Below are 25111 nucleotides of genomic sequence, written 5' to 3'. Positions count from 1 at the left end.
AGCTTTTAAACGTATAAAATTAATTAAAAACAAGTTAAAATTTTTTAAAAGCTAAAAACTCGTATAAAAGTTATTTAGAGTAGTTATTGAATTTTTAATTTTTAATTTAAAATAAAAGGTAAAAACTATTGTTGTCTAACGAAACATTTTTTTTTTTTCATGTTTTTTATTAAAAACTCTCAAAAGCTATTATAAGTTCTATGTAAAAGACGCCCAAAAACTTTCACTAAATTATCACATAATTAATAAATTAAAATGGGATGAAATAGTTTTTTTATAAAATTTTTTACAAGCCATCAGTAATTTTATAAAACTTAAAAATAACCAACACATGTATAAACTTGAAAATGAAATGAATGTTTCAAAAGTTAAATTTTTTTAGAAAAACCCATAAATAGAAGGATTTGATATTCTTCTATTTCGGAGCGAGTATTATTCTCGCGACTTTTTCATCACGGGAGGTTATAAATTCCTCAACCACCTACAAATACATGGCGTTCACTCACTCACATTTCACACTTCTCCTCCTTATATTTCTCTCTTTCTGCATCTTAATCTCAACGAAGAAGCGAATATGGCCACCATTAAGGAAGTAAAAGCACGACAAATCTTCGACAGCAGAGGCAACCCTACCGTCGAGGTTTGTTTCCCTTCGTAAATCCATTTGGGTTCTTAATCGGGTATTTCACCGTTTTCTTATGAATTAACATCGTTTTGAAATGTCCAATCGCTGATCTCTATTCCAATTATGATTACGGTTTAAGTTAACGTTAGGTTTTTGTTTGAAACAGTTATCGTCGTTTTTATGATTAGTTTTGCTATGAATGAGATTAACTAAAGCGATAACTGAGTAATCGTGGTTTGGTTCCTTTTAGATCAATTTTATTGATATAGCATATGGATCAATGCTCTGATTCTACAAGATTAGTTTTGCTATGAATCGGAGCGTTACATTTTTATACTTTGAGTAGATATTTAAATTTATATCAAATTTTGACGTCAACTGCATATGTCTAATTGTGAAAAAGAAGCATAAGTATATTAATCTACAGATGACGTTCATATTAAATCATAATCTAGAAACGGTGTTTCATATCCTGATTGATCCCTAATTAGTTACTTTTCCTGAAATTCGGATGTTAATATTTCTGTGATATAGGTGGATATTGCACTATCAAATGGTACATGGCACCGAGCTGCTGTTCCCAGTGGGGCATCCACTGGTAAGATCTACCAACTTTTTCTCAAAATGTTTTCCCTGAATCGATCTATGCATATCTTTTTACTTTTTATCATACTTGGTTCAAAGCTGTTTAGTACAGCCCTTTGATATCGTATATCAATGGTGTTGACAGTAGACAATCATGCATTTAATCTGCAAGCAGATATAATGTTTTGCTAGAATTTCAGATGTAATAATAACAAATGCACATTAATTTTGTCTTGTAGGCATCTATGAAGCACTTGAACTAAGAGATGGAGGCTCAGACTACCTTGGAAAAGGTGTTTCCAAGGTAAGATAATACTCTGGAATCTGGATTGATGCTTTTCTTTATTTTTTACACTATAAACTAACTTTTACATTCTATGAGTAGGCTGTTTCCAATGTGAACACCATAATCGGACCTGCTATTGTAGGCAAGGTTTGTTTCATCAATTCACTCTTTCCCCTCAATATCAATTTAAATATCATCATTTGAAGTAGCAACATACATGATCTAAACATATATGTTCAAATTACAGGATCCAACTGATCAAACTGGTATTGACAACTACATGGTTCAAGAACTTGATGGAACTAAAAATGAGTGGGGTTGGTGCAAGCAAAAGGTAATATACTCTCAACTTTCAAATCTTAAATTTATTTATTTATTTTCATATTTATAAATGATCTACTTTCTTGCTTACAGCTTGGAGCAAATGCCATTCTAGCAGTGTCTCTTGCACTCTGCAAAGCAGGTGCTAGTGTCAAAAACATTCCCCTTTACAAGGTAACAAACATTACATTTCCCAAATAAAAAACAATATCTAATATCTGATTTAAAAACTTCTCACAGCATATTGCAAACTTGGCTGGAAACAAGAAACTAGTATTACCAGTACCTGCATTCAATGTCATCAATGGTGGATCACATGCTGGAAACAAGCTTGCTATGCAGGAATTCATGATTCTTCCAACTGGTGCTTCAAGTTTCAAGGAAGCCATGAAAATGGGTGTTGAAGTATACCATAACTTAAAGGTACATTTTTTTTTAAAACATGTTTCTCTATAAACATGTGAATTACACACTAATCTTTACTTGTGTTGACACTTGACATCACAGTCTGTTATCAAGAAGAAATATGGTCAAGATGCAACAAATGTTGGTGATGAAGGTGGATTTGCCCCTAATATTCAAGAAAACAAGGAAGGACTTGAGTTGCTCAAAACAGCCATTGGTCAAGCTGGTTACACTGGAAAAGTTGTGATTGGAATGGATGTTGCTGCATCTGAATTCTATGGAAAAGACAAAACTTATGATCTCAACTTCAAAGAAGAGGTAAGTTTTTTTTTTTTTTTAATCATTCAACACCAGAAATACATTTTGTTTGATTGATTTATTGAATTTGTGTGTGTGTGTATATGAAGAACAACAACGGGTCACAAAAGATTTCAGGAGTACAACTGAAGGATCTTTACAAATCGTTTGTGAGTGAATACCCAATTGTCTCCATTGAAGATCCATTTGATCAAGATGATTGGGAGACATATGCCAAGATGACTGCTGAATGTGGTGACAAAGTACAGATTGTTGGAGATGATCTTTTGGTCACTAACCCAACTGTAAGTTTTCCATAATTCAATTACAAATTTCGTTGAAGGGCAAAATCGTCATTTTGAAAAAGTTAACATCTGAGTAGTTAGATTTAACGATGAACAGACGATATTTGCAACAGACCCAAAGATTAAGGACCAAATATATATATATATATAAGTTGGTCTTTAAAGTATGCAAAATTCCTAATTTAATCTTTTTGTTGGGAATTGTGTTTACAGAGAGTTAAGAAGGCAATCAGTGAAAAGACATGTAATGCCCTTCTCCTGAAAGTGAACCAAATTGGATCAGTGACTGAGAGTATTGAAGCTGTGAAAATGTCAAAGCAGGCTGGTTGGGGTGTCATGGCCAGTCATCGCAGTGGGGAAACCGAAGATACCTTTATTGCTGACCTGTCAGTCGGTTTGTCAACGGTAATTTTCTTTTCTTTATTATATATATAATAATAAATTAAATCTTCATTTAATTTAAATAAATTAATCTTCATTTAAATTAAATACTGATGATACAATACAATACAATCTGCAGGGGCAAATCAAGACTGGAGCACCTTGCAGATCAGAGCGTCTCGCCAAGTACAATCAGGTAGTTTTTGTATATATTTATATAATGTGTAAGTAAATTACCTTATTACCCTTCTAAAACTGAATGACTCTCTCTACTATAGCTGCTGAGAATTGAAGAGGAGCTGGGGTCAGAGGCGGTTTATGCTGGAGCAAACTTCAGGAAGCCTGTTGAGCCGTATTAGATTTGCGGTTGAATTTGAATGAAGGCCCATCATCTAAATAAAAGAAAAGGAGCAGAAGAAGAAGAAGGGCAAAGTGGTCATTTCTCTCTCTCTCTGATAATAATGGGCAATGGTTTTTGGTTACAGGAGGCCAGAGTTATTAGTTTGTACTTCGGAATGGATTTTGTTTTGTGATTTGTGGTAGTTGATGTTTTTGGCCTCCTTTTTTGTAATGTTGCTTTACCATTTTCGGAATGGGTTAGAAAATGGAATCACATGCTTTTTCTTTTTTATGTTTTATGTTTTAGATTATTAGATTATTATTATTTTTATATATTAAAATAGAAAAATATTTGAGGAATTAGGGATGTAGGATATTAAAAAACGAGCGAGCTTGAACCGAGCCTAAGCTTATTTAGGTTCAACATACAGAAAACAAGTTGATCTCGAACCCAAGCTGAGCCTTTATAATTCTTCACGAGCTCGGTGCAATAAAGCTCGAGTTCGAGCCCCTCAACTTAAACAAGCCCGAGTCGAGCCTAGCCAAGCTCGGACTCGGCTCGGCCCGTTTACACCCTTACTGCCAACCCCTACCGCCAAGTGCCCAATTTGTATTACTTATAGAGCACCCACAGCTAGGCTTTCAAAGCAATTTCAAAACCCACATAGGCTCCGTTTGCAAGACCACTAGAGCATATCCTCTTTCAACATGTGAAAGACTTGCAAAGGCTCTTTTGGTCCCAATCGTTTTAACATCTTTTATAAAAGTTAATTTAACTCTACTATTAATTATATACTAGGTTGTTTGTTGCGTAAATTGAAATATAGTTACAATTTGGCAAGTAATACTGAAAATAATTATGTTATTGATATCAATTATGTAATTAAATTATTATATTAATTTCTTGTATAAAATTGTAATGATTTTGAACTATATATTAACACCTATTAAAATCATATCATTTAATGTCCGTTATTCGATTTAGGTTTTATATTTAAACATTTTAAACTATTTTAAAAATAGTTTTTCAATATTTTTAAGTTTATTTGGTATTTTGATTTACACTTTGGATTTAAAATGATATTTTGATTTTGGATTTTGGATTTAATATGAAATTTAAATTAACATTTTAAATATATTATATTGATAGTTCAAAAAGTCTACCATTAATATGATAATATTTCACATTTAATGACATTTAAATTCCTAGTATGAAGGCAAATGTTCATATATATTTTTTTATGTATTTAAAGATCTACCATTATTCTTAGTGTGATGCATTACAAAACTCTTCATATTTTGTTTATATAATTTTTGTATTACTTACATTGGTTTTGTAAAAAATAGGGTTACTATTTCACGGTACTTCATAACATGCTAAACTTGTTATATAGGGGTACAAGGTAGTCTATCCATGATAATTTTGTATGTTTCAAAAAGTTTTTCATATTATATGGGCCTAAACATCTTATGTTGTTAGATTGCATATTGTTAGAATGTGTGTTGCAATCCAACCAATAAGAAGATGGATAGGAGAGCGCCTCATGACCCACAACAGGTGGTCCCAAGTAGTCGCCTTATGAGTCAATCTACATTTTGTTGTAATGGTTAAGAGGTCCAACAAGTCATTCGAGCCAACAAACAACCTTTTAAGGAATAATGAATTTCAAGTTGTTTGTACTTACTAGCACCTGAATTACTATCCAACCATGAAGATGACATGATGCTAGAAGATCGCGAAAAGCATGTAACAAGTCAGTCATTCTTGTTATAGTTAGGAATGATTGAATATGTTGAGTTGTAGGCTAACACAATCATCCTAGCTAATGTTTGTTTATATTCGAATGAAATGCTTGTTTAGATTACTTATTCATTAGATGATAAGTTAAACATCCTAAACCATTTAGTCAATCATATATGAATGATTATACCAAAATGTTGGTTCAAATTTCTTTTGCAATAAACAGAAGACCCGGAAGAATCAATAGAATAATAAGGATACAAGATTACAAAAATCTAGGAAAGGGTATCTATATTGTTATAAATCATATATTCAACTAACTATTACAAATTGCACATATTGAACACATTTGACTATGTCGCTTTATTTTTTTGTTATCACTTTAGTAAAAGAACATAAAAGATGATTGTAGCTTCAAATGTTAGCTCAAAGAATACATGAAGAATAACAAAGCAGTGATTGAGAAATAGAGAACGAACCGACAAAGAACAAACAAAAGATTTATAGATTCAAGGGGGGGGAGGGGAGTATAATATGTATAAAAATTGAAGAACATTGGGGACCAAAGCTCAAATTTTATATTTTTAGACCTAATATGTATAAAATTTAATAGATATGGATTAGATGAGCAATATTATGATCCTTAGTCTAGATACACTTTAGATCCTTAGCTTCAAGCCCATCGCACCCATTAATCACTAACACACACATAACCATATTAAGTACTGTGCAACACAAATAGTAAAAATAAATTTGGACATTCCATTGCTAAGATTGACTTTAATATATGACATTTCAAAACATATATTTCGTGAGGTAAAATTAAGAAGTAATTCACGTCTTAATGTAACATACTTTTGGTTCGATAGCAATTTAAATGGAAATGTATCGGAGACTTTCTGTCCAAAAAGTAGATTTTCATTCATTGATTTTAAAACAACATGTAAATGTTTATGAAATGTGTTGAAAACTTATGTAATAATATGTAAATTCATTTGATGACTACAAGTTATTTTAATCAATCAAACATAGCATATGACCGTAAGACAAAATTACCATTTCAATGTTAAAAAACTTATATTATAACATGAGTAATCTAACCATGATGTAACATGTATTTGAAGAAACAACCAAGAAAAACTATTTTTTTTTTTGGCAAAAATAATCATTTAGTCCAGAATAGGCATTTTATACTAAAAAGGTATTTTTTTTTTTTCTATGAAAAAAATACATTTCGGATTGTTCTAGAATTTCTGACTGAAATTTCAAAGTTCAGAAGAAGAAAAAGAAAAAAAGATCTAGAATTTTAATAACAATTTCGAGATCCGATGAACAATTTCGTAATTTCGAAAATAAACATTTTTACTTAAATCTAACAAAAAGTTAAACAAAATAATAAATTGAACTATATCGTGTGTGTGTATATATATATATATATATATATATATATATATATATATATATATATATATATGTGTGTGTGTGTGATATTATGACTTAAAAGACATTTGATTTATAAATTATGACATTAAGGAGGTGTTTGGGATATATTTTTACCTTCAAAAGTTCTTTTTATAAAAAGACTTTTTACAAAAGATGTTTTTAAAAATGTGTTTAATTTAGCTTTTGAGAAGTAAAAGTCAAAAGTTGTTTTTAAAAAATGTTTGATTCAACTTTTACATGTAAAATGACTAAAAAGGGTAATTAGGATTAGGATAGTTGGGGGGTATAAAAGTAATTTCAGTTTTAAGGGCTTCAAAAATTACAAAAAGTCACGTTCCGGCCCGTGACTTTTCAAAATGTTCATCTTCCTTTTTTCTGAAAAATTGTTTTTAAAAGATTTTTTCCCTTTGTCAAACATATTTTGGTTCATTTTTAACTTTTAGAAAAAGATAAAGGCTAAAAGTTGGTTTAAAAGATAAAACAAACACCCTTAAACACTTCAAAATGGATATTGTGGACATAAGTAGAAAGATCTATTTGAAAAAAAAAAAAAAAAAAAAAAAAAAAAAAAAAAAAAAAAAACAAACAAACAAATGTGAAATTTAAAAATCAAATTTGGAACGCAACATTCAGAAATAAGTTATCGTAACTCAAAAAATTAGAATTTCTTTGAAAAAAAAAAAGTAATTTTTAATGGTTAGTTTACTTAATATCCTATAATATTCATATGTATCTTTCGATAAATAAATATTTATAAATAGATATTAAACCAAAAAAATAACATGATACAATACAAATATTTTCAATAAATTCCCCATAAAAATTGAAATCATTATAATTTACTTTAATTTTCTATATTTACGTTGTTAAAAGTTTTCTTTATTCCAAAACAATAAAAATGTTTTTCTCATGTTTTTTATTAAATGTAAATTTAACTTAAAAGCCTTTCATTCCTACAACTTGTCTCGATCCAATCCAAGGGATTTATATACAGAAAAAGAGAACAAAATACTCTTTTTGGTCTCTCCCCGAAGATCCCAGAAACCCTAACCCTAGCCGCTCCAACTGCTAGAAACGATACGAAAGAATGGCGGAGCACTTGGCTTCCATATTTGGTACGGAAAAGGACCGAGTCAACTGTCCTTTTTACTTCAAGATCGGAGCCTGTCGCCATGGAGATCGATGCTCAAGGCTCCATACCAAACCCAGCATCAGCCCTACCCTATTGCTTTCCAACATGTACCAACGCCCCGATATGATCACTCCAGGTGTTGATCCTCAGGGTCAGCCCCTTGATCCTAGCAAAATCCAGGATCACTTCGAGGTTTTCATTCCCCTAATTAAATTCCTCTTATTACTTTGTCGTATATCTTAACGATCTGTCTCTAATTAAGCTTGAACTAGCTTTGTCTGCTTATTAAGCTTATCTGATTTGACGTCTGGTTTCATTTTTGCTTAGTATACTTAATTATAGAGATATCACATTCGTACCGACAATAAACACTTGTGAATACGTATTCCATTAGGTCAATCGGTATTGGTGCTTCATTTCATACCATTGGACTCGATCAAGGTAGACATGATTTTCCAGGAGTAAAGCAGTTCTATCTCATAGAGATTAGTAATTGTTACTAATGTAGTGTTGTAGGGAAGATGACTTTTGTTTGTTTAAATCTTGAGTCTAGTCATCCTCATCTAACCTTCAAATTCATGTCTAAACACAGGATTTTTATGAAGATCTGTTTGAAGAGCTTGGCAAATACGGAGAGATTGAAAGCCTAAACATTTGTGATAATTTGGCTGACCATATGGTATGATCGTTTCCACATTTTCAAATTTATTAATTATTTGCTTATTAAATGCTCACTAAGATGAAGTTTCTTCTCTCTATATATAGGTTGGAAATGTGTATGCACAGTTCAGGGAAGAAGAACATGCTGCAGCTGCTCTCCAAAATCTGAGTGGAAGGTTTTATGCAGGTTTAGACATTGATTTCAACTTTACTTTTTTATCAAACAAACTTTTCAAATCATCAAAAATGTTTTCCTTTAAACAAACTAATGATTCGTTTATATCTTCAGGTCGTCCCATTATCGTTGACTTTTCTCCAGTGACAGATTTCCGTGAAGCAACTTGCAGACAATATGAAGAAAACGTATGCAATCGTGGTGGTTATTGCAACTTCATGCATCTAAAAAAGATCAACAAGTGGGAATCTTTTCATATCATTTTACATCTTCTACCACTTTTCATATTCTTATTTCATCTTCATCAATCATTTTCTCCAGAGATTTGAGGAGGCAGTTATTCGGGAGGCGTAGGAGGAGCCGAAGCAGAAGCCGTAGTCCTCCGAGACACCGGAATCATGATGACCGCCCACAAGGCGGTGGCGGTGGTGGTGGTGGTGGACGTGGGTATGGGAGAAGAGGTGGTGGTGGTTACTCTGATCACCGGAGCAATGACAGGGGGAGGCGGCCGAGGAGTAGGAGTCCGGGGAGGAGAGGGGGGAGGAGCAGAAGTCCAGGAGGGAAGAGAAACCGGAGTCCGGTCAGGGAAGGGAGTGCTGAAAGAAGGGCAAAGATTGAACAATGGAATAGAGAAAAAGAACAGGCGAAATCTGGAACTAATAATGCTTCAAATGTTAATGAAAATAATGAAGGTGGTAATACTAATGATGATGGTGGTTTACAAAATGGAGAAAATTACCGTGATGCCCCTCAGCCGAAGCAGCAAGATGATGGAAATTATGATTACTGATTGATCATCGCCGAATCGTCTGGTTTGTTTTCTGTTTCTTGATCTTGGATTCTTGGTTTTATACAATTTGGTTTGTTTAAGATAAATGAGAGTTTAAATTGATTTGGGAGAAATTAGAGGAGATAATTAGAAGTTTATTAAAAAAAACTTTTTTTTAAGAAAAAAAAGGAATCCCACTTGGAAGATATGGCTTACTGCCTGCTTTCCATGTGCAGGAGTACAGGTTGACCGGTCAAATCTATTTTCTACTTTTGTTGACCTATAATGGTTTGTGAAGAATGGTAAATTATTAGAGGATTAGGTTATTATAAAGTTTTGCAGGGGGGTATTGAAGTAATTTTATAAGAAATGTGATCTTACATGATTTACTACTAGTTTTGCAGGTTCAGGGAAGGTGCTTATTTTGTGCAGTTTATCATTATATTTGTATACAGGTCATCTTCATCAATGTTACTGTTGAGGAAGTAAAGGTGATCAGAAGTTCATTTATGGTTGATTTGTGAAGAACAGCTGGTGAAGTAGGAAATCTGATGTTAGGGAAAAGTCAATTTCAATGTTTTTGTATGTTTTTGTTTCATTTCATTTGACAATTTTTGGTTTGTATTTGTATGAAAGATTGAGAAGTTCAAATGGAGTTTTCTGGGATATTTCTGATTCAATTTTGGACTTGTTTTCCCACCTTTTTTTATGGCTTAAAGTGCTGGTTTTGATACAGGTGAAGGACAATTTTGGGGAACATCAATGGAATGTTCCCCAAAATGATTACTTTTGGTCAATGAATGTCACAAAATAATCACAATGCGTAGATTTTTTAATTTCCTTAGGTTTTTCAACTCACTTATTGTTTTTGTGATTATCAGAAATGAACAGTTGAAACACCACTTTGAAAATTCAGTTTATATGTTTATTAAATAAAATTTTACAAGTTTATTAAGTTTTAATATATGAGGACATGTTTGTTATATGAAATGACTATTGGAACGTCATTTGGTAGCAAAGTCTTTTAATTTTAGACAAAATGATTGTAATATATAACAAAAAACATAACAATTTATGTCTACATATTACGAAGGTTTATTAGCAAATTCTTCAACGATCTTGGAATTCATACGTACTTCTTGGACGATAACAGCTTGCACGAAAGATTTAGTATTTGATATGTTGAGTTTTTTTTTAGGGGAAGGAGGGGAAGGAGAAATGAAGCATAAATAGACCAAATTGTCCTTCACCTGTTTTTCTCCACCACTACTGCAGGGGTATAATTGTCACAAGTAATGACCTGATGTGATGCTCTATCTATCTAGGGCAACATTGTCATTAAAACCCGAGTTTCTGGAGTTTGTGATTTAATAATCATTTCAGACCTCATGTCACTGAAGTTGTGAAGTTGTCTGGCAGTCGTTTTCTTTAACTGATGACAACTCTTGATTTGATAGCTTAGTAAATTTGAAAAATGGTTATATGACAAGGATATTATACGCTTTCCATAACATCTATGAAATTTGGAATATGGAATGTGAATTTTAAGCGTTTATTAGTAGTTTATCCAGTGTCAAAAAATTTAATTGAGCTTCAGTGGTCATTAAGGTTTTTTCTTAAAAATTGTGGTTATTCTTTAGATAAAAATATCTTTTTGGTGAATATTACCTTGGTTAGCATTGAGCCGAAACCACTAACCAGGCACTTTTGGCCTTCTTCAATATTAACCAACCACAAACTCCAGCCAAAGAGGTGGTTAAAGTAAACTTCAACTAATTGCGCATTACATGAAAAACTAAGTTTTTACACTTATACATGTTTCAAGCTTGTTTTATTTGGCAACACATACACACCTCAAATCTACAAGAGCAAATTGCATATATTGTCAAAAACAGATGAATATTCAACCAAACCAAAACCATAATCACCATAAAATGAGTAAGTAGATAGAGCATCATCAACATAACTGCCATATCCACAATCAATCTTCCAAACAGACAGATTAAGGATAGAATTGTTTTTTTCGATACTAACTACTAACAAACCTCTACCGATCATTCAATCATATCATGATATTAAAAAACTACTACCCTCCTCATCTTCAACAAAATCTTCCATCCTCTTCACTCACTTTCCATTCATTTACTTGCTGAGTGCTTCGCCTGGTTATGAGACGAAAGAGCACCCTCTGTCTTAAAGTTCCTGCAAACACACATTAATTAAAACACATACTAAACCCTAACTAAAATAATATCAACAGAAAATTCAAAATACCTGTTGCACGATTTGCAAGAATGAGCACCATCAGTGGCCGGACTTTTCTGGTTAGACTTGCTTCCGCCAGCTGGCGTCTTAGCAACCGCCTGCTTTGATGGATGAGGTGTTGCTATATGCACTGCTCCACTCTTCTTTCCTTCTGTCAAACAATATTTCATTACATTTTTATATAAACTTCAACATTTTTATATATCATGTCCTTTATAACATATAAAAAAACTAACCAGTCTTCTGAGGGGTAGCAGCAATCTTTGTTTTCTTCTTCTCAGTAGGGGTCTTGCTTGCAGATTCATTCTGTCTCTTCTTTCCAGATTGTTCCTGAATTATCATTATCAAAAAATAAACACACAAAAATTAATATTTATATATAACTCAATATATGCCATGTCATCATTCTTAAATAGAAGTTTATATCTAACCTTTTTGGGTGTCTCTTCCTCCTCATCACTGTCTTCTTCATCATCAGAGGAATCCTCATCATCCTGAAAACAATGCATCAACATTTTATGTTATATCAAGCTTCAATTCCAGCTTCTATGCTATGTATGTATATATGTATGTATGTAACCTCATCATCAGAATCTTCAGACATTGCAGCAGAGTCATCACTGTCATCATCATCATCTGACTCTTTCACGTCTTTTTCAGGTTCCACAATTTTCACCTTCTGTTTTCCAGCAGCAGATGACTTCTGTTCTTTCTTAGGAACTACAGCTTTTTTCTCCTCTTTCTTTGCCTCTTGTTTTCCTAAAAACACATCAGGTTTCTTTCAATTATGTCCCATTATAAGATATTCAAGAAATTAGAAGAAAAAAAAAAAGAATCCATTAGTCTATTACCATTAGCCACTGGAAGTGGAAGATCTTCCTCCTCATCATCTTCAGAAGAAAATTCTTCAGAGTCAGTGATCACAGAACACAAAGGAAAAATTGGTAAAGGAATCAACACAAAACCTCAACATTATTAACACAAAAGATTTCAAGTTAGAAAAAAAAGATTGATTGAGAAAAGGATATTCATTGTCATCAGCAGGGTTGTCAGCTTTGTAGCCATACAAATAGATGCTGCTGTTTTTTGAGTTGTGTGAGACTTTAAAGTCTTTGTCAAAGACCAAGTCGAATAACTGTTGTGGAATCTTCTCAGGAATAAGGGTTCCAAGAACAAGTTTTTTTCCATCCATAGTCATGTGCATGCAAACAGATTCCTTTGTTTCCTTCTTTGCTTCACCAAGACAAGCCTGAGTAACAAGAAAATTAGTTAGTTGTATAATTAATTATGCAAAATGAGAATATATCCATTGTAGTAAAGTATTTTATACCTGTGAAAGATGCAAAACCTTGCCTTCACCAATGACTACATCAAATGACTGGCCACTTTTAATCTCAGCACCTGTATGAATAGAATAGAATTAAGCAAACTTGGAGAACTGAAACACATGTAACATGAAACAGGAAAGAAAACTAGGGATATGAACAACTGGCTAATAAGACAATTAAACAATGTTCACATCAGAAATTTGAGAACGCAGATAACAGAGGGTTGATGAATAAACACCAACAACCACAATATTCGAAACATAGCAAGAGAATTAGTGCAAAGAGCACTCCTCTTTATAACCTTATAAATCAAATTTATTGTCTCATTCCAACTTCAAATCTAGACCAACACCTGCACGTCCTCTTTCATAACAAGAAAAGTAAATCTCTTCAAATGAAGACAGATCAAACAACAAAGCTTAAACACATACTGAAACAGCCTCCCATATCCCAAAGGATCATAGCGTGTTGACAAATTAATACATAAAGCTACATTCTATTTAATATCAGCGAAGAAAAATAAGCACAGATAATAAATTTGTAAAAAACATACATTTACGAAGCATCTAATCTCGACTTGAAAACATAAACATACAAAGCATGTGCACGAAACCACGAAACGGAAACAGACGAAAACGAAGAACATCAACAAGGTAAATATATTTGAAGATTTGCGTTACTGGAATCATTATCAAAGCCAGAAGACGGTACGAGTTTTCGTCGAAAAAAAAACCTAGCACCATAAATGAAAAGGAAGAAACAAACAGAGCGTGTAGACGTCAAAATATAAACGAAGAGAGGCAGATTCATTACCCCAAAACTCCATTGATGAAGAGGAGGAGAAAAATTCGTGAGAGAAGGTAGCGGCAGAGAGAAGTGTGTGTGAGCAGAGAAAACGTTAGGGTTTGGAGGAAACGAATACGGATTTATAAAGGGAGAGCGGGACGGAGGTATGATACGCTATATCGCAGACTACCCTTAAACTTTTCAAAAATAGAATCTGTCACTTTTGCCTGGAAATGTTTTTTTATTTTCTTTTTAACGTTTGAGATAATATATTTGTTTTTTTATTTTTTATTTTTTTTTTAGAAAAGTGACTTTTGAAGTAGCTAATTGTTTTCTTTATTTTCATTTGGTTCATTTTTTTTTTTATACCAAGATGTTGTTTGTATTCATTATAATTCTTTTGATTGACTTTTGACCTGTGACAGTCGGTCAAAGGGTTATGATAAACTGCGACGGATCCATAATCAAAGTAAAGGGGTATCCCTGACAAAAAAAAAATCATGTAATACATAATAAGAAAAAAAATTAGAAAAAAATTACACTACTGAAATTTTTTAAAAATATATCTCGGGCTACCCCGGGATATATATTAAATCCGCCATTGATGGTGAATACAGACAACAAATTTGATGGTATATTGAGTACAAAAAAAATGGACCAAATGAGAGCAGACTCAACAATTAGTTAGGTGTTGTTTGTTTTTCTTAAAAAACCTCTTCAAAACTCTTATTGCTGCGCGGCGCAGCACACGCGTAGCACTTTTTGTCCCACAGCAGTTTGTTTTTCGGAAGTCTTCGGGGATTAAAACCTCTGCCCATGTGCTTCTTTGGGAAGCACTTGTTATACCTCTTCCCACCCCTTCAAACCTAAACTAAAAAAATCCAACCCCAAAAAACCATCGGTGTTTTTTTTTTCCCAAAAATTGAACGTGTTTAATATTACATTTCTCCATGAAGTATATTTAAATTTACATTTATGGTACTTTACTTATATATTAAATTCTATTTTCATCCCTTTAACATTTAATACATTAAATTTATATCTCTTTAATTCTTTTCTCCCATTTAATTTACATAAGTTAATTAATTTTAATGTTGTTTTTTAAATAAGTGTCTAGAATTTCATTTTTTTATTTTCTTTTTAAATAAGTGTCTATTATTTAGTTTATTTTAATTTTTTAATGTCTGCAGCAGTCTGTAGATGTTAATAAAAACAAACACGTTTTTTATTACAGTTTGCAGTCGTTTGGTCCACCTCTTCTGCTGCAGAGGTTTGCAGAGGTGGTCCGCAGACTTTTTGAATTTTTGCTTCGAAAAAACAAACAGCACCTTACCCTCGCGAGTCATTTTCCCCGAAAAAGTTAAATGAAATTAAAGTTGCAAAATTATCAAAGATTGCAACCTTCTTTGGCCATAACGTATATGAAGAGCGTTTCGGATGGGTAACTTCGTTAAAACATGGTCTATGCTATGTTTACTGTGGTTAGCTGTCAACACATCTCTACAAAATGATATAACTGTGTATGAGAGGTATATTTATCAGCATAAACGTTTACTTCAAGGTATATTATGGTGATGTGTGTAACAACCCAAAAATTTTACTAAAAATTTTAAACTTTTCAAAACAATCCGAGTAATCAAAAATTATTTAAACATCAACATAGTTCACAAATTGTTTCAAATGATTTCATATCAGAGTTTCCCAGAAATCCAAAATCATAAAAATGTAAGGATGTGTGCGTCATGCCTTCGTCTTGCCATGGTCACCTGAAGTACCGGAAACAAAATTCAATAAATGTAAGTTCGAAGGCTTAGTGAGTTACCCCCAAAATACCAACATATACCACACAGCAAAATAATAACAAACAGCATGTAAAATGAGCCTCCAGCATGATTGGACCGCCTCCTCAGGGCCTACAGCCTATCTGGACCGCTCCCGAGCCTTCAGCATGACTAAACCGCCTCACAGGGCCTAGAGTTTATCCGGACCGCTCGTCGGGCCATCGGCATGACTGGACCGCCTCCTCAGGGCCTATAGTCTATCCGGACCGCCCCGGGTATGTTGGCCTACAGCACAAAGCAGGACCGCCTCAACCCAACCCCCAACAAATAATCATGTGCACATGGATGACATATAAACAATAACATGCATATAACAATCAACCGATCTAATAGATCACAATGCAGTGATGATCCTATAACCAGGACACCGACCTATCCAGGTCACTAAGCATAAGCATACCTCCATCCTAACTACCAGGATGTTATCGATAAACGTATCATGCCTTAATCCATATACAAATATATATATATATATATATATATATATATATATATATATATATAAGGGTCGACCTTGGTGCCTTAGACCCATTTGATATAGTGAGAATAACTCACCTCGCAAGTAGTACAGAACTGAACTGGGAGTCTCTCGCCGCTATATCACCGACCACCCTGACTGCCTAAAATGGTGAACACTAAATTAATTAGTGGGCTATCCAAAATTGCCAAAAGGTCCATATTGTCCATTTTCCCAATTTGGGCCTAAGGCCCAAGATCAATGCACTTAACCCAAGTCCATATGTACAAGCCCAATAATGGCCCAATTTTTCTAATTAGGCCTAACTTCCTAATTGTGCCTTACCATGGGACCCTTTATCAAAACTAGGCCTACTTCAAATATTCAGGCCCAACAAGGCCCAAGTTCAAAAGTCTAGCAGCGGCCCAATCCAAGCCCACAAGTCAAAAGTCCAAACTGAGGACGTGTGCGGGGCGTACTCCTCCAATACGTTGGGCATACGCCTTCCCTATGTTGACCGTCATCGGGGTGGTTGACGTCGTACGCTAGGCGTATAGAAACTACGCGGGGTTTCACTAAAACCCTAACAAGTGCTTAATGGCTTAAGCACTTGAGCCCATCTTCTAGATCCATCCACCAAATGTGCCGTTGAACCATAAAGATTCGAACTTTATCACTTTGGACGTCCAGAAAGTTCTTAACACATGGTCTTAATCCATTAAGACCTTCCTACTTCATGCATGAGATAAATCTAGCTATTGGGACCTCATTTTTATCACTTAGGACATCTTCTAGGGTATGAAAGGATAACCCATTTCGTCCAAGATATAACATGCACCATTTTGGGACTTTTGGGACAAGAAAGCTTCCATAAAACAAAAATAACTAGATCTATAACACACAAGCATAAAATTCCAAGATTTTTACCTTCTGGAGCTTCTTGGACACAACACAACTTCAGATCTATAGCCTTGCTCTCCTTCTCCAACTCCTTTGAGCAATGACTTCACCTTCAAATGTTCAAAATGCACACCAACCCACACTTCTCACACAAAACTAGGGTTTGGTACGTTTTTCAGGGATATGGAGGTTGAGGATAAACAGAGGAATGAGCTATAAGGTTGTTTATATAGTCCCTAACCCTAAATATTAGGGTTTTATCCTGACATGAGTACCGCCAACGTACATGAGTGTACGCCCAACGTACTAGGGCGCGCCTAGTACGCTAAGCGTACCCTTATGTACGCTCAGCGTACTCTTTCCTGACTCAAAGTGGCAACTTTAGTCCTCATACTTCTCATGGCCCAACTCAACCAACTCTAGGGACTTTAAATGGGCAACTCATAAAAGAGGAGGGATTCAAATATACCTGCGAAATTCGGGATGTTACAACTCTCCCCCACTTGACCTAGACTTCGTCCACGAAGTCTGCTGCAGCGAATAGATCCGGATAGGGCTCCTGCATTTCGGACTCTGGCTCCTAATTCCACTCGGATCCCTTCCGATGTCGCCACTACACCTTTACCAAAGGTATCTCCTTGCTACGTAGAACTTTTATCTTCCTTTCCAAGATAGCCACCGACTGCTCCACGTAGTTCAGGTGCTCGTCAACCTGGACATCATCCAATGACACTACCGCATCCTCATCCGATATGCACTTCCGCAACTGGGAAACGTGAAAAGTGTTGTGTATCTGAATGAGCTCCTCCGAAAGGTCCAGTCTATAAGCAACCTTGCCAACCCTGGAAATAACTCGAAATGGTCCAATAAATCGGGGTCCCAATTTTCCCCTCTTCCTGAAGCAGATCACACCCTCCCAGGGTGAGACCTTCAAGAGCACCATATCACTGACCTGAAACTCCAACTCAGATCGGCGTCGGTCAACGTAGATATTCTGCCGACTCTGAGCAGTCTGCAGTCGCTGTTTGATTTTCTGAATCCTCTCGGTCTGACCCCACCAGACATCGGAACCCAGACCCGTCCGCAACGGGTCAACAATCCCCTGCTATCATGCACAAACCGGGTGTTCTCGCCCTTAATCCTCTCCAGCTTCCAATTTTCCCGATGCATACCCTCTGCCTAAGCTTCCGGGAGTAAGCCCACGAGTGGGGAATCCACTGATATCCTCATGCATGTCACTAAAATAGCAGGTTCGGCCGCCTTACGGCTCAAAGCGTCTGCAACCACATTCGCTTTACCAGGGTGGTAAAGGATCTCACAGTCATAGTCCTTGACTACATCTAACCACATGTGCTGCCTCATATTCAGGTTCGGTTGGTCCATGATATACCTTAGGCTCTTATGGTCGGTGTAGATGGTACATCGGACCCCATAGAGGTAGTGTATCCAAATCTTGACACCGAACACTACTGCTCCCAACTCCAAATCGTGTGTGGGTATCTCGACTCGTGCGGCTTCAGCTGCCGCGAAGCGTAGGCTATCACCCTTCCTCTCTGCATGAGGACCGCTCACAGACTTGTGATGGATGCATCACAGTATACCACAAAAGTCCTCCACTCTCTCGGGGAGGGTCAAGATTGGGGCCTCGTGTAAACGCTGTCTGAGGGTCTCAAATGCCCTCTGCTTCTCAGGGCCCCACCGAAAATCCACCCCCTTCCTCGTCAGACGAGTGAGGGGTACTGCAATCTTGAAGAAATTTTGTATAAACCTTCGGTAGCATCCTACCAAACCCAAAAAGCTCCTGATTTCTGAGGGAGATCTCGGAACCTCCCACCGCATAACCGCCTCAATTTTGGCCGGATCGAGCAAAATCTCATCCTGGTTAACGAGATGCCCCAGGAACTAGACCTCTCGCAACCAAAACTCGCACTTCAAGAACTTGGCATAAAACCGCTATCGCCTCAAAACCCCCAATAACTCCCATAGATGTTCCTCGTGTTGTTCCCAAGTATTGGAATACACCAAGATATCGTCAATGAACACTATGACCAAGCGGTCGAGCATCGGTCTGCATACCCGATTCATCAGGTCCATAAATATCGCTGACGCATTGGTGAGCCCAAATGGCATCACCACAAACTCGTAATGCCCATACCGAGTCCTGAATGCGGTCTTCTCCACATCCTCCTCCCTCACCCTGACATGGTGGCACCCAGACCTCAAATCAATCTTGGAGAACCACGATGCCCCTTACAACTGATCAAAGATGTCATCTATCCTTGGGAGTGGGTAACAGTTCTTCACCGTCAACTTGTTTAACTCCTTGTAGTCTATGCACATCCGGTGCGACCCATCCTTCTTCTTCACGAAAAGTATCGGCGCTCCCCATGGAGAACTGCTCGGACGAATGAACTGCTTACCCAACAGTTCCTGCAGTTGTATCGACAGCTCCTGCATCTCAGGTGGTGCCAACCGGTATGACGCCTTGGCGACAGGGGTCACACCCGACACTAGGTCAATCCTAAACTCGACCTGTCTCTCCAGAGAAACTCCGGGCAACTCCTCCGAAAATACATCAGCAAACTCCCTAACTACTGGGACCTCTGCAACTGATAGCTGATCGCTGACTCGCGTATCCACCACATACACTAGGTAAACCGCACAGTCGTGCTGAATGTACTGCCGGGCCCTGGCAGTTAAACAAACCCCGAACCCGATCTGGTGCCCTCACCATAAATCACAAGTTCTCCCCCACTTGGGGTTCGAACTACAACCCCCTGGCCCTCGCAGTCAATCATTGCACCGAACCGACTTAGCCAATCCATACCTACTATCACGCCAACATGCCCCATGGGGATAGGAATCAGGTCAATAGGGAAAGGTACCCCAAATATCTCTAATGTGCAATCCCGATAGACAGAAGAAGCGGAAACCCCGATTTCGTTGGCGATAGAAACTAGCAATGGACACTCAAGCTTAGGAATGGCAATGGGGCGGGTTCGGGGCGGGGCATGGTTTCCCAAACCCGAACCCGATATCTACATATGTGCCCGAACCGGACCCGATACTCGGCGGGTTTCTTATCGGGGCGCCCCGTCGGGGCTGAAACTCTCCTCGAACCCGACCCTAAACCCGAAAGCCGATAATTACCCGAAAACCCGACCCTAAAACCCGAAATATGGCAGAAAAAAAAAGAAGGAAAAACTATAAATACAGAATGATAATTAAGACGATGCATAAACTTAATTTCATGGAAGCCAATAAATACTTTTATATTCTAATAGCAAAGATAGTTAGATACAGATTCATAGTTCAGACCCAAATGGTGCAATCTAAGGAAATGAAATATCAATAAACATATTACATATACCATGTGTAGAGAAATCATACTTGGTGAATAAGCTATTAAGTTGTGATCGAAATTAATACCTAAGATCAATAAGCTATTAAGCTATTAATACCTATGATCAATAAACATATTACAAATGGTGCAATCGAAATTAATACCACAAACAGATTTCAATGTTCATACCAATTTCAAGAATCGAAATTACAAATGTTCATACCGATTTCAAGAATCGAAATTACAGGCTGTGATCGACTTCTTCGTGAATCCTGTGGGTTGCGTATCCGTCTCACTGGTCGCTTCTTGCTGGTTGCTGCCTCGCCGAGTCGCTGCTTCCCTAGTCGTCGCATGTTGCTGAGTCACTGCTTCGCTGGTCGTTGTCTCCTTGGGTTTTGATTTCAGATTTTCAATCAACAGCAAGGGTAGATGCAAACAAAATTTTAGGCTCAAATCAACAAGCTAATCAAACTTGAGGCTCAAATCAACGAGATTGCGAACATGTGTGATTCGAACAGAATTTTCAAAAAAAAATGCTTAATCTTACCTAAATCCGGAGTGAGTCGTCACTGCCTTGCTATGTCGGTGTGGAGAAATCGGAGTTTCAAGTCTGTCGTCGATGAGATCGCTGACAAGGGTGAAATTAGAGTCCTTATAGCTCAAATCGGAAGCTAAAATAGGTGGATTTCGAACAAAGTTTGCAAGAAAAGAGGGTCAATGTTACTTGATATCGGAGTTCGTCGTCGATTAGTCAACCTGCTTTCGGAGTCCGTCGTTGACTCGTCACTTCCTTCTTGCGTCGGAATAGAGGATGGATGTCTTGTGGTGTATCGCTGCTTTGCTACCACTGCTTGCTACTTGCTATTTCTACGAAATAAGAGTAATTTCGATTTTTGGGTGTGTCGGCTGGAGTAGAAGAACGAAGAGAAGTGTAAGGAGGATACTGGAGTGGAAACGTGATTTTAGGGTTATGTCTTCAAGGGGCAGCAATGTAATTTCATACATATATATATATATATATATATATATATATATATATATATATATATATTCGGGGCGGGGCGCGCATATCCCACTCCCTGCCCCGAACCCGGATAAAATACCCAATAAAGACTCGTTACCCGACCCGAAACCCGATAAGAGCAACCCGACCCGACCCGAAATCTTTGGGAATCGGGTTTCCCCGTCGGGTTCGGGTTTTTTTGCCATCCCTACTCAAGCTCCCTGACCGGCAAACCGAACTCTCTACCGAAAGTCTGAGAGACGAACGACCGACTCGTACCCGAGTCGAATAATACCAAAGCAGGCAAGGAGTTCACTAAAAACATACCTAATACAAGAATACACATACATAAGCATAAAACAGATATAATCAACGAGATAAAAGGATAGAAACATACCAGCCACCACATCTGGTGCTGCCCTGGCCTCCTCGACTGTGAGCTAAAAGGCGCGTCCTCGAGCCTTCAGGGGCTCTGCTCCGCCCTGCCTCCCATAAGTGATCCTCAGTGTAGTCGGCGCTGGAGCCTACGCCGGCCTGGCAGCTAACTGCGAACAGTTGGTCTTTACATGACCAACCTGATGACAGTGAAAACAAATCCTCATATACGGGGTAGGGACGGGCTGGCGACACTCTTGCACGTAGTGCCCCTCATTGCCACATTTTTGGCATCCAGTACTCAATCGACATGCTCCGGTATGAACCTTCTCACACTTCCCACAAGTGCGGGCACGCTGCCCTCCCATCCTAGAATCAGCGGCCTTGAACCGCTTCGGCGCCGGCTGCGCCTTCCCTGGGGCCTGTCTCAACTCTCGTAATTGTAACTCAATCTCCAGCTCACGCCGCCTCGCTGTGACATCCCCAAAATCACGGCCATAAAAGACCGATTTTGTTTATGCTTTATGAAAATCAGAGTACTTCTTTTATATAAAAAGGTTGCAGAATTTGTTCCCAGAAAAACACGGTAAATACGTTATTAAAACATTTTCGAGGAAACGTATTTATTTCATTTTATAACGTTTGGGATGTCATCGTTAATACCGAAACATAAGCATAAACAGAACTTACAATGATTTACACTAGTGATCTACATCTCTTTAAATCTCTCAGTGTAATGTCACTTCACTTCGTCACCTGTGATATACATAAACTAAGTGGGTCAGGTTGGGAAACCTGGTGAGTACGTAGGGTTTTCAACCCACAATAATATAATTGTTATGTTCAATCATCAAACAATTAACCCAATTACCCATCCCCGTTATCTTCTTTACTCTTAAGGATTTAACCTAAGAGTCGTCTATCCTGCATTCGTTTATTCCGAATTCCCTTATTTCCAGGGTTATAGGACTGGCACTAAATCCATAGCTGCCAATGTTCGTTCATAAAGCACTAATTCCATAGCTGCTATAGTCTATTCATCGGGTACTAAATCCATAGCTACCAGTCTTTATCTAATAGGTACTAAGTCCATAGCTACCAATGTTCAACAGGTACTAAGTCCATAGCTACCAATTCCTACAGGTACTAAATCCTTAGCTACCAGCGTCTAACTAATAGGTACTAAGTCCATAGCTACCAATTCCCAACAGGTACTAAATCCATAGCTACCAACGTCTAACAGGTGCTAAGTCCATAGCTACCGGTGTTTGTCCCATAGGCACTAAGTCTATAGCTGCCAATGTATACTCACATCATCTTCTATCTCTCATCATTCATCTACCCATCTCATACCCAACATATTCGTATATATAAAATACGTATACAATTTAAATTCTTTAAAACATGTATAAAACGTTCATCCAGCATAGACAGCAAGTATTCAGATAATATGCACACATAACACGTAGTTTATATAAAATACTTCATATCTATGTGTAAGATGAAAGGGACTATGCATTCACTTGAAAGGTGGTGACTCAGCACTCGGACAGCGCTTCGATACTCTCAAAACAATTTCCTTCGATAAAACCTAGTATCAATACCACTAGGGTTTAGTCTAACGATAACCGCGACAAACTAATAGTCTGACTATTATTATTATTATTATATAAGCGTTAAATAACACTCAATATAACTTATAATAATAGCCCAAATACTCATTATAAGTTCTTAATAATGTTACTATATTAAAACATAAGCTATACTAAAGATAGGATAGGTACAGCTCACTTACAACGGGTTTTTCGCAAAACCAGGCTTCGCTGGAGCAGCGTTCCTGAGCTGAAAGGCCCTTTTTCTCGGGACTCCGGGAGCCTCGGGGCTTCCTTCGGGTGCTAGGGGGTTTACCTAGGCTTTTAGGGGGGTTAGGGAGGTTAGAGAGAGAGTATAGAGAGAGAAAGAATATTGGAGAGGTGTGAAGAGAAGTGAATGCCCGACACCTATATTTATAGGGGTGCTGGCTGGTCTACTCGCCGAGTAGAGGGGACCTACTCGCCGATTTGGTCCATGTGGTGGCCTTCTGGTGGTGCCACGTGTCCAATTCTGGTGGTGCCACGTCACCCCCTATCGCGTATCAGCCTTCGAACTTAGAAAAATCATAACTTTCGCATACGAGCTCCGTTTTTGACGTTCTTTATATCCATGCGTAGGTAAAATCAAGATCTACAACTTTCATTTAGACTCCATCGGCTAATTCTCGACCGATCTCAAATTTAACAGTAGGAGGCGTTTAGACTGTTAAATGACCACGAAGAATTCGTAACTCCTTCATACGAACTCCGTTTTCGTCCATCTTTTTACCGTTGAGTTCCTATTAATGAGATCTTCAACTCTCATTTAGGTCGCGTAAGCCAAAACCGCTCGAACTAAAATTCGAGTTTCGGGTCGTGCACTGCTAAGCCGAATCTTAGAAAAATCATAACTTCCTCATACGAAGTCATATTTGGGCGTTCTTTTTATCGACGCTCTTCGTTTAACATATTCTACAACTTTTGTTTAGATTGCTAATGCTAAATCTCGCTCTATCATAATTTCACTATTTACGCTTCTCGGTGCCGTGCCGGTTTTGCCGTAAAACTTCGATGGGCCATAACTTCTTCGTTATAACTCGGATTTCGGCGTTCTTTATATGTACGGAAACCTTGTGACATAATCTACAACTTGGTTAAGATTATTTATTCTAAATAATCTTTTGTCGAAAAGTCGTTTTCGACCCCTATTGCCTCTAAATTGACTAGCCCGGATCTACGGGTGTTACAATTATCTCCCCCTTAGGATGATTACGTCTCGGAATCATCAACGAAACAGGGCTCGTATATTGACTCCATACGTCATCTCTTCATCCTAGGTAATTATTTATAACTTCTATATTCCTTCAAGTCTATCTCTTTAGACTCATTGACTGCAAGCAGTACTTGATCGTGCACCTGCTCTCTACCTAAGGTTAGACTCCAAATTATGACCTTCAAGTCACAATCTCGATCCTTACTGGATATGAACTTGAGATAACTTCTTTTATTACTACTATGGATTGATGTGTCATATTCTAATGACCTATCATCGTATGTTGCAACACTACGACTTAGGTCTCTTACAGTTAAATTCTAAAACAAGCTATGCCTTCCTTCATGTTCTAATGTGATATAATCACACTTTAACATTTGGCATTTCTAGCTACCAACTTCTTTAACAACAAGCGCGATATTTCTATTGATCGCTTTGATTTCAATTGTTTGGTTTAAGTCGGACGCTACATCAAACTTGGTTCTCTGAACCGCGTAACCTACTC

General features: G+C 37.0%; 3 protein-coding genes across 9 annotated transcripts; 2 read left to right on the top strand and 1 right to left on the bottom strand.

Annotated features, from left to right (window-relative positions):
- The first annotated feature begins 483 nt into the window (after positions 1-483).
- On the top strand, positions 484-3836 carry LOC111906568 (enolase). Its single transcript, XM_023902318.3, has 12 exons — positions 484-640; positions 1160-1223; positions 1450-1514; positions 1596-1643; positions 1744-1830; positions 1911-1991; positions 2058-2240; positions 2325-2540; positions 2630-2824; positions 3038-3229; positions 3345-3401; positions 3484-3836. Exons 1-12 carry the CDS (start codon positions 575-577, stop codon positions 3562-3564), a joined length of 1335 nt encoding a protein of 444 aa, XP_023758086.1. The 5' UTR covers positions 484-574; the 3' UTR covers positions 3565-3836.
- A 3866-nt stretch (positions 3837-7702) lies between these two features.
- Positions 7703-10144, top strand: LOC111906569 (splicing factor U2af small subunit B). 7 transcript variants are annotated; one of them, XR_006190607.2, is made up of 7 exons: positions 7703-8052; positions 8453-8539; positions 8626-8707; positions 8810-8936; positions 9017-9507; positions 9701-9766; positions 9920-10144. XR_006190607.2 is itself a non-coding variant. In XM_023902321.3 (6 exons), exons 1-5 carry the CDS (start codon positions 7816-7818, stop codon positions 9483-9485), a joined length of 1002 nt encoding a protein of 333 aa, XP_023758089.1. In that variant the 5' UTR covers positions 7703-7815; the 3' UTR covers positions 9486-9507; positions 9920-10144. The 7 variants fall into 7 exon arrangements, 3 of the variants coding, with proteins under 3 accessions (XP_023758089.1, XP_023758091.1, XP_023758088.1); XR_006190598.2 differs by having other exon boundaries at positions 9869-10144; XR_008231916.1 differs by having other exon boundaries at positions 9017-9766.
- Positions 10145-11366: 1222 nt separating this feature from the next.
- Positions 11367-14018, bottom strand: LOC111906570 (histone deacetylase HDT1). The gene is made up of 9 exons (XM_023902324.2): positions 13871-14018; positions 13060-13130; positions 12758-12978; positions 12581-12645; positions 12310-12488; positions 12161-12223; positions 11966-12059; positions 11739-11880; positions 11367-11666 (listed from the first exon to the last, which is right to left on the bottom strand). The coding sequence occupies exons 1-9, from the start codon at positions 13881-13883 to the stop codon at positions 11603-11605; spliced, it is 912 nt and encodes a 303-aa protein (XP_023758092.1). The 5' UTR covers positions 13884-14018; the 3' UTR covers positions 11367-11602.
- Positions 14019-25111: the final 11093 nt, after the last annotated feature.

Source organism: Lactuca sativa, chromosome 1 (genome assembly GCF_002870075.4).
Source record: "Lactuca sativa cultivar Salinas chromosome 1, Lsat_Salinas_v11, whole genome shotgun sequence".
NCBI classification, from domain to species: domain Eukaryota; kingdom Viridiplantae; phylum Streptophyta; class Magnoliopsida; order Asterales; family Asteraceae; genus Lactuca; species Lactuca sativa.
The sequence above is the reverse complement of the archived record's forward strand: the minus strand, read 5'-3'. Positions and strand labels throughout refer to the sequence as shown.

Bases quoted from the DNA above. Each gene is read 5' to 3' on its own strand.
- LOC111906568 (XM_023902318.3), top strand. From the start codon at position 575: ATGGCCACCATTAAGGAAGTAAAAGCACGACAAATCTTCGACAGCAGA. The intron at 2,241-2,324 runs GTACATTTTTTT...TTGACATCACAG, and splicing joins AAGTATACCATAACTTAAAG to TCTGTTATCAAGAAGAAATA. The intron at 3,230-3,344 runs GTAATTTTCTTT...TACAATCTGCAG, and splicing joins TGTCAGTCGGTTTGTCAACG to GGGCAAATCAAGACTGGAGC.
- LOC111906569 (XM_023902321.3), top strand. From the start codon at position 7,816: ATGGCGGAGCACTTGGCTTCCATATTTGGTACGGAAAAGGACCGAGTC. The intron at 8,053-8,452 runs GTTTTCATTCCC...GTCTAAACACAG, and splicing joins AAATCCAGGATCACTTCGAG to GATTTTTATGAAGATCTGTT. The intron at 8,937-9,016 runs GTGGGAATCTTT...CATTTTCTCCAG, and splicing joins CATCTAAAAAAGATCAACAA to AGATTTGAGGAGGCAGTTAT.
- LOC111906570 (XM_023902324.2), bottom strand. The intron at 12,979-13,059 runs GTATAAAATACT...CTTGTTACTCAG, and splicing joins AGGTTTTGCATCTTTCACAG to GCTTGTCTTGGTGAAGCAAA. The intron at 11,881-11,965 runs GTTAGTTTTTTT...ATTGTTTGACAG, and splicing joins TGCTACCCCTCAGAAGACTG to AAGGAAAGAAGAGTGGAGCA.